We start from the raw sequence: 9,089 nt of genomic DNA, 5'->3' as shown, positions 1-9,089 counted from the left end.
AGATTGCGAGTCGAGTACCCTAACCACCAGGCCATGCCGGGTCAAAGTAATAAGAGATAACTGGTTGGTACCAAATAAAAATGAAAATTACAATATAAGGCGTACTAATATAAATTCCATATTCAAAGAAATTGTAAAATTTACTCAAACAAGCGTGTGTGTGTGTGTTTTATAGCAAAGCCACATAGGGGTATCTGTTGTGTCCACCGAGGGGAATCGAACCGCTGATTTTAGCATTGTAAAACTGAGGACTTACCACTGTCCCAGCGGGGGACTACTGAAACGAACATATAACATCGACATTGAAACAGTTATTATACAAAACACAAAAAGATCAACTTTCAAATTTGTGCTGAAAAAAGAAGGGCAAATGAAAGGTGTTTTTTTTTGGGGGGGGGAGGTAATGCTATATATTAAGACTCCTATAAAAGTTAAACAACTGAAACGTTACCAGCAGAAACTTTGAATATATATCTAATAAAGTGATATTCTTATAACAGCTATTTATACATCCCATAGCTTTACAATATATATGATTTTTTAAATGAACTAAAAACAGCTTTAACAAATAAAAAAAATAAAAAATGTAATATATGTTGGTGATAAAAGCATTGATTTTCTGAACATAACAAATTATTTTAATGAGTATATGGAGTTAATGGCTTCGTTTGGCTTGAATCATATATAATTGAAACAACTAGAAAGTTAAATAAATCTTTTTCATGCTTAAATTATATGTCTCCCAGTGGATCAGCAGTAAGTTAACAGAATTAAAAAGCTAAATTTCGGGTACGATGAAAAACAAAAATGTGGTCTAAATCTCTGTAATAATTATATATAGCCCCCCAGTGGCACAGCGGTATGCCTGCGGACTTACAACGCTAGAAACCGGGTTTCGATACCCGTGGTGGGCAGAGCACAGATAGCCCATTGTGTAGCTTTGTGCTTAATTACAAACAAACAAACATTATATATATATAATTATAGCTCAGCTACGGTGAGGCTGTTTATCAGCTGTTTGCTTATCTCGTTACTATGCCTCTATTGAGCTTTGCCCTTCTGTTAAAGACCAGTGATTCTTGTGTTGTTTTCTAGTTCATTTATAGCTTGTAGTGGTCATAGTGTGTCTATCAGTTTTATTGGTGGAGTAAAAGATAGCAGGTATTTTATTCCACCATTTTGTTATTTGGGTTGTACTGGAAGAGAGCTTTACACTCGTTTTCTTCGAGATCTCGACTACATGTAAGTATAGGTTCATTATTAAAGCAGAGAGGTACAGCAAGATCAACATAGGTAATTTAAGTAGTTGCTAGTGCATTAACTCAATGCAGTCTAAGAATCATATTCATACCAGTATAACCCTACGCTTGTTTGTCAGAAGTTGCGTGATTGTTTCATGAACGTAAGGAAGAGTGGATTAAGATATATATTTTTTAATTTTTAAGTTCGTGGTTTATCTTTATATTATTTGTCTACGCATTCAATGAGGAAATGATTTGAAGGTTCTTGAATATATCGTACTGCTTTGTCTAGTTAAAGAAGTTTTCGAACATGGATATGAAATACGTAAACAAAAAATGTTGGAATAAATTTATGTTTTGATATGTCTGTAGTCTAGAACTTCGAAAAGAGTATTGATATAAGCATAAGCATCAAAGCATAAAGGTTATAAGTAAAACATTAGTAAATATATATATATATATAATGTATTGTTCTACTCAAATTGAGAGTAATAAAGAATTAATTGATACCTGTTCTATTGCTTGTTTTATTAATATATTTAATGATTGGTTGTTGTTAAGCGCAAAGCTACACAATGGGTTATCTGTGCTTTGCCCATCGTAACTACAGAAATCCGATTTTTAGCGTTCAGAGTTACCGTTGAGTCACCGGGGGGCAACTTATTTAATATAGTATATATCATGAATAACACTGAGAACTATGAAGTGTGTTAAATTGGTGATTTTCGTCATCGAAGGTCTTTGTTTCCATTAATCTTATGTACAGACTATTCTGTTATATATATAAGTTTCTCTAAGTTTAATAACTATTTACGACTGTATTTTTATTAAGAATCCTAAGAGTCCTCTGGACATTCCGGGGAGAAAATGCTTTACATTTTTCGAATCATTTGTTATAAGCTTACTAAAAGATAATTACTGAACACTTACCGAGTATTCTTCATTTTTCTTAATGTTTTCCAGTTTATTTCTTATTTCTTAATTTTTATGAAATATCAGTTAAATTCCTGAACATAAATGGGAGCAAATATGAAAATTTTGGTTGTTGTTTGTTAATAAGCACAAAGCTACTCAAAGGTCTATCTGCCCATCACGGGTATCGAAACCCGGTTTCTAACAGTATAAGTTCGCAGACACGCTGCTGCGCCACTGGTGGGGGGGGGGGGCAAAATTTTGGTAAACGGTGTTTGCTTCAATTAAATAGAAAGTTTCCGTTGCTTCTGAATAGTAATACTAATAAAATATAATTTCTGAACTTTTATTTAATATTCCTTACTTTCAAATGTTTATCAAATATTCCTTAAATTCCTGAATGTATCCACTAATGATAACAACCATAAAAGTTTACAGTTGAAATCTGCCTGAGGCCTACGCTGTAATCAAAAGTATGTCTGTATATCTCCGCTAATTTTGAAATAAAGAGTTTCAGACTTTCAGATATGGTGTCATATTTACATTATTGACTTGGATTACAGAACGATCATTACAGGGCCTGGTAGTTAGGGCGCTCGACTCACAGTCTGTGGGTTCGAATCCCCATCACACAGAACATTTTCACCCTTTCAGCCGTGGGGGCGTTATAACGTTTGGTTAATCCCACTATTCGTTGGTAAAATAGTTTGTTTGTTTGTAATTAAGCACAAAGCTACTCAATGGGCTATCTGTGCTCTGCCCACCACGGGTATCGAAACCCGGATTCTAGCGTTGTAAGTCCGCAGACATACCGCTGTGCCACTGGGGGGCGGTAAAATAGTAGTCCAAGAGTTGGCAATGGGTGGTGTTGACTATCTGTCTGTCCTCTAGCTTATCACTGCTAAATTAGGAACGGCTAATGCAGATAGCCCTCGAGTAGCTTTGCACGGAATTCAAACCAAACCAACGATCATTATAGGACTGTTATTATAATTATTTAATTGAAACTGTCGTTATTTTTGCCTTTACTGACATTAATTATAATTTCGAATTTACGCGTTACAAGGAGATCGTAAATTATACTAAAAGAAACGTAGTTGTATCTAAAAATTGAGGATATTGCACGCATTTCTACGTACTTTTAATCAAAACACGCATTCTACTCATTCTTCTTCTTTTTTTCAATAATTAACCTAGTTAGAAACATTAATTTATTTTGTTCTTAAGTTCTATATTTCCCTAACGGTTATATCGGTGATTTCTTTCATTTTATTTTCGCAGGTAGTGCACAATGTTGCGGAGAACCTTTGCAGTTGTAGTTTTTGGGGTTTTCATCGTGTGCTGCCAAAGTTTTAGGTTTCCTTTCTTTCCCGGTGATAACGCCCCTGAAAGTTATGATAAATTGTGTAAGCAATGTTCGTGCCTTCCTCAAGATCTTTCCAACGGAGTTCTTGACTGTAGCCGCCGGAATGTCGAGAATCTTCCTGGAGGAATAATATTCCCTACAAATCTGAATATCGTAATAATCAATAGGAATAGCCTGAAGACGATTAATCCTGGCACTTTTAGCAGTGGAAATAGTGTGCTACATCTGGACCTTTCTTCTAACCAAATAGACTTTATTTCTGATGGGGCATTTAAAAATCTGGAAAATCTGAAGTATTTGGATCTTTCCGATAATAAAATCTGGAGTTTATCAGACCAGGTTTTTGAGAAGCAAAGTCAGTTAGAAATTCTAGATCTAAGCAACAACAGAATTCAAGATTTTTTTTACTCAACCCTGGAATCATTGAAAAACTTAAAAAGCCTAAATCTGAATTCTAACCCTTTGTTCAATCTACAGAGTGAGATATTTCGGTACTTGTCAAATCTTAGAGAAGTGCATTTGGAGCGGACAGGCCTAAGGGTGCTGCCAGATGACTTGTTTAAATTCAACGGCAAACTAACTATCCTCAAGCTAAAAGAAAATTTACTGGAAGATGTTCCTACAACGTCGATGGAGACAGCTACAAAGCTAGAGCATCTAGATCTCAGCGAAAACCCAATTAAGGAAATTAAACCTAATGCTTTCAAAACGCTCGAAAGTCTTTCTGTTCTGAAGATGAACAACATGGGCAAGTTGGAAACCATTGGCCGCAACGCGTTTCATGGATTGCAAAATTTGAAAGAGCTGCATTGCAGTTTCAATTCTTTGCTGACCAGTGTTCACCCAGACGCTTTCAGAAGAAATGATACTGGAAAGATTGTTCATGTGCAGAAAATTTACATGCACCACAATCGCTTGGAAACAATGCGTTATTCAATGCTGAACTGGGTCATACTTGAGGATATTGATGTTTCAGGTAACCCCTGGCGATGTGATTGTCGACTGCAGTGGTTGGTCAGAATACGTCTCCCACGAAAAGTCAAAGATACTATTAGGTAATAATATATTAATATTTTTTATTAATTAGAACCATACATTGTATTGAGTTTTTCAAGCAATATGTGGTACAGGACGATACCATGTATTAGTTATTTCTTCAGTTAATATGTATAGTTTTCGAAATTTTTGTTTCTTTTTCAGTTAATTTTGAAAGCAGAGAGTCGCTCAATTAAACAACTCAAGTTTCCTTGCTCTTGTGCACTCAAGACTTGGATCCGCTAGTCAGCCAATAGGCGTGTTCTCTTACAGGAAAGAAAGTTGTTACGTGATGTCTTGATATGGAACACTGTCTTTTCTGTCGGTGAATCGTATAATGGCCGGGATTTACACGCCTCTACGGTGGAACAAATATGGTGCAAGGTCACATGTGCGAGGAACATGGAGTGGACAACTTGGTTTTGTTTATATTATTGTTTTTAGTATTTAAAGCCATGTTCCACCCTATTAAGCAGGGTTTTCAAAGATATGTTAGATGTTTCATATAGATACTCTAGAGTTCTTCAAGAGAGACTTAAGTTTAGCGATTTCTTAAAGTTGCGTTTCTTTGTTTATAAATTAACCTTATTTTACTTTAACTTTCAGGGGTTGTTTTTATTTTAACACTTCCGTTTTCTTTTAGCTTATAGAGGAGGGGGGTTTTACACCGAGCTTGTGAAAGAGACCAATAAAATTTCTTTACCGCTTCAGTTTTTGACGAACTCAGTAAGAGTTCAGAGCGAGAGAGACAAACCTATACATTGTAGTGTGGTATTTTTCGAACCTCCTCTTAGCGTGCCCTAACTGACTGCTCTTTTGGAAATCCGTGCACTGGAGTATATCACAAATTTAATAACTTTCATTATTTATTTTACAGTGTACAAATTTGAATTGCTATTTCCCTGTCTATTTGTTTAGCGTAGAGCTACAAAAAGGGCTATCTGCACTCTGTCCACCGCAAAGAATCGAATTCTGCTTTTGAGATGTACATCAGTAAACTTACTGCTGACTCGCCAAAGGCTTTGAAGTTGTCGAAAACGTGTTTAGTTTATTTAATTTTGTAGAATTTCAAGTATTTTTCATACATAATGCTGTTAAAACTTCGGTTCTAACTTTAAGTTATACTGTTTGTTTGTTTTGAAGTTAAGCACAAAGCTACACAATGGACTATCTGTGATCTGCAGTTTGAGTACAGTTTATGTCATGTATAATAAATATTGAATTAAACTGTTTTGTTTTCAGGTGTCAGTTCCCTCAGAAGTTCCAAGGACGACCAGTATCCTCCTTGCAAGAGAAAGACTTTGTGTGTGGTTTGGAGCTCAGAGTTGATCTGATCATAATCTATGCCCTGATGACATTTGCTTTGTTTGTCATCACACTAGCATTCTGTTCGTACCTTTTGTATAAGAGAAGCTTCTGTCTAAAACCCAGAGCTCACATGCAGCAAGGATACACTCGCATCAAATCCAAAAAGCATAGTGTAGATCTTGAATGGGATTATAGTGCAGATCCATAGAATATCAAATCCTTCAACAATAACAATGGGAAGTCTTCATTGCAAAAACATGGATTTACCTTACAAACAGCGATAATAATGGTAAATTATATGATTCCAATTTTCTTATCCGGTAGTGTCTTCGAATGAGCTCAGTATTTCTGTATTAATCACATCTAACGAAGCCATGTATTCGATGTAGGTGGTACAGCTATATTGGTTGGTTTAGTCGCTCTGACCAAGATAATTATCAATGACAGATAAATCACACGCTCAAACATAGACCTGATTGTATATGTGCTCTGTTTATTTGTTGTAATCAACAGATTTGATTAAGAGCTCTTTCGTTAGGCTTCGAAAAATTAAGAATGTTGCTAAAAAACTAATAATTTAATAAATGCGTTTAATACTGTATTATTCTAGCAATAAGCGAGGAATGAATGTTAACAGTATGAAACAATAAAAGATAAGACATGTTGTTTTTCAGAATTTGTACACTAGAGGGATTTATACATTTTGGCAATAAAATTAGAAAGAAAAAACGACCTTTACTTTCCAGATAGTAATAAAAAACTTTATATTTCAGTCAACGTTTCGTCACTGGGGCTAGTAGTAAAAGAGTTCTTGTACCACTAGTCATGATGAAGCCGTAATGGCAAAATCTTAGCTGAAATAAAAATATTTTTCTATTATTATCTGGAGAGTAAAGGTCTTTTTTTTTTCTAACTTTATTATCAAAATAACGGACAAGGCCTGGGAAGTTTATAAATTTATTTTAAAACAAACAATACACGTTTATCTTAAAACGTTTTATTCTATCTTTAGCTTTCTGAGAACATACATATTGTGTACCTATATATATTGATTCGATTAATTTATATAATTTGTGGATGAAATATTAATTTACAAAACACGTTTGTTGAATGAACAAGTTCATTATATTTTAATTATCACGTGGAAGAAACGACTTTTCAAAGTTGTTTCTTGTAATATGTTTTAGTAAAAAAAAACAACTTATAATTACACGAGCTGTTAAGTGATGTATAGATCATAATTTTGGAAAATAAAATTTAAATTTCTATTGTGCTGGATGTTTAGCACAATGCTGTTGTCTCCGACATGATTTATTTCTTATGTCCTTAAAGACCTGACATGAACAATTCAACGTTGCAAACTTTTCTGAAAACATCAATTACTTAAATCTACGCGTGTCACCACGGGTATCGAAACCCGGTTTCTAGCGTTGTAAGTCCGCAGACATACCGCTGTGCCACTGGGAGTCCGTCTGTGTTGGCAATAATTCTTTAAATCCATGAACATTTTATTTTTAATCAATGTACTAAATATGTACTAAACATCCTTAAATACAGATTGAGCATTCACATAAACATATGATAAATGTGTCTGGAAGTTATATTAAATTTCTTAACATGAGCATATAATTTTCATAATATAATTTTACATCTTATAGAAAACTGAAACGTGATTAAAACATTGACATTTTTGTTCTAGGAAATTGCTGACTATTTCTCTACTTTTGTGTAAATGACTTTTAAATGCATACAGTAACAATGTGTCATAATTACCGATCACTTGTAAAGTGTATTTTTCTCAGTTCCACGTATCATAACGAAATTTCCTGACATTTTCAAGGTATTAAATCAACAGGTCCACGTGTCATAAAGACGTCTGCTGACATATCCTAGGTATTAAATCAACAGGTCCACGTGTCATAAAGACGTCTGCTGACATATCCAAGGTATTAAATCAACAGGTCCACGTGTCATAAAAACATCTGCTGACATTTTCAAGGTATTAAATCAACAGGTCCACGTGTCATAAAGACGTCTGCTGACATTTCCAAGGTATTAAATCAAAACCTACGGTTTGTCGTAGCACACCGATTTCTCAGAGTTAGCAACAAATTACCACTGATAAGATGTCTTTCCAAAATGAAAATACTACTAAAATACAATAGCTCTATTACAATGTTTTCAAGGGAAATATTCAAATTAAAAAACACAATTAACTTGCTGTGATCAAATTCATGGGTTCGGGAGTCACATAATATAAACATTCAAATAGAATAATAAAGTTATTTTGTAAATATAATTGGAAAATCTCCTTCAACTGTTTATAAAGCAACCTAATATTTAAAATGGTTTCTATTCATTTATATCTGTTACAATGTTAATTTCAAATTTTACGTTACGGCTAAATTATGCTATTCATGTTGTTCTCTTCTTTTACGAAACGATGTTAAACAAGTGCCAAGTTTATCCTTTCAGACAGATCATGTAAACATTTGTAGCCACTGTGGCTTGCTGGTGTAGTTGTAACACCGTATTCAAGATCGAATAGTAATAAATAAGTAACGAAACGGTACAGTTATTATGCTAAAAACACAAAGTTAGTTTGTAAAAGTTGTGCGTAGCATTACTAATATGCCTCTACTACAATTGCTGGTTTTGTTGTACAGTTTTCACTACGTTTCTTCATTTGTAATTTTGCTGTTATATAAGTGAGCATCGACTCAGATACGTTATGACATGAGTTCAAGAGAAAATAGTTATTTGTTGACTGCATATGTTATTTCTAAGTAATACAACTAGGTAGTTTCCACGTATTTCGTAAACATCGTTTTGAAAATGTTTTTCATGGATTACACAGTCCTGCGATAGTTTTATTTTCTTGAAATCTTTACATGTTCTACAGTTATTCCTGTACGCCGAATCCGAAAATGATATCAACTTTTCTCTATCGCGTACAGATTTTTCACAAAACGTCATATGTACTTTTACATAAGTGAATCATTTTCATTGTAATCCGGTCACATTTTGTTATGCTTAAAATGCTGACAACCACTGGCTATACATTTCTCTAGACCAATCGCGACGTGAGAGTCTTATCGATCGCTCTAGAATCCAAACATAATAATTAGAAATGTTCATTGTGGTAAACGAAATAATAATTTGATCTAAGTAAAAGTGTTTTCTTCTCAATTTGTAAAAAATCCTTACGTGATAAAAAAAAAGAATAT

The 9,089-nt window shown here is 34.1% G+C and overlaps 1 protein-coding gene across 1 annotated transcript; it reads left to right on the top strand.

Annotated features, from left to right (window-relative positions):
• Window positions 1-1,088: 1,088 nt before the first annotated feature.
• Window positions 1,089-6,396, top strand: LOC106468419 (phospholipase A2 inhibitor-like). The gene is made up of 3 exons (XM_022397405.1): window positions 1,089-1,242; window positions 3,435-4,574; window positions 5,797-6,396. The coding sequence occupies exons 2-3, from the start codon at window positions 3,445-3,447 to the stop codon at window positions 6,068-6,070; spliced, it is 1,404 nt and encodes a 467-aa protein (XP_022253113.1). The 5' UTR covers window positions 1,089-1,242; window positions 3,435-3,444; the 3' UTR covers window positions 6,071-6,396.
• Window positions 6,397-9,089: the final 2,693 nt, after the last annotated feature.

The sequence above is a fragment of the Limulus polyphemus genome, unplaced genomic scaffold, assembly GCF_000517525.1.
Source record: "Limulus polyphemus unplaced genomic scaffold, Limulus_polyphemus-2.1.2 Scaffold88, whole genome shotgun sequence".
In the NCBI taxonomy this organism is placed as follows: Eukaryota; Metazoa; Arthropoda; class Merostomata; order Xiphosura; family Limulidae; genus Limulus; species Limulus polyphemus.
Note: the sequence above shows the minus strand (reverse complement) of the source record. Positions and strands in the feature narration are given on the sequence as shown.

What these genes read in the sequence shown, in the direction of transcription:
- LOC106468419 (XM_022397405.1), top strand. Translation starts at nt 3,445, where the DNA reads ATGTTGCGGAGAACCTTTGCAGTTGTAGTTTTTGGGGTTTTCATCGTG. An exon ending in AAAGTCAAAGATACTATTAG is followed by an intron (nt 4,575 to 5,796) that starts GTAATAATATAT and finishes TTTTGTTTTCAG; the next exon opens with GTGTCAGTTCCCTCAGAAGT.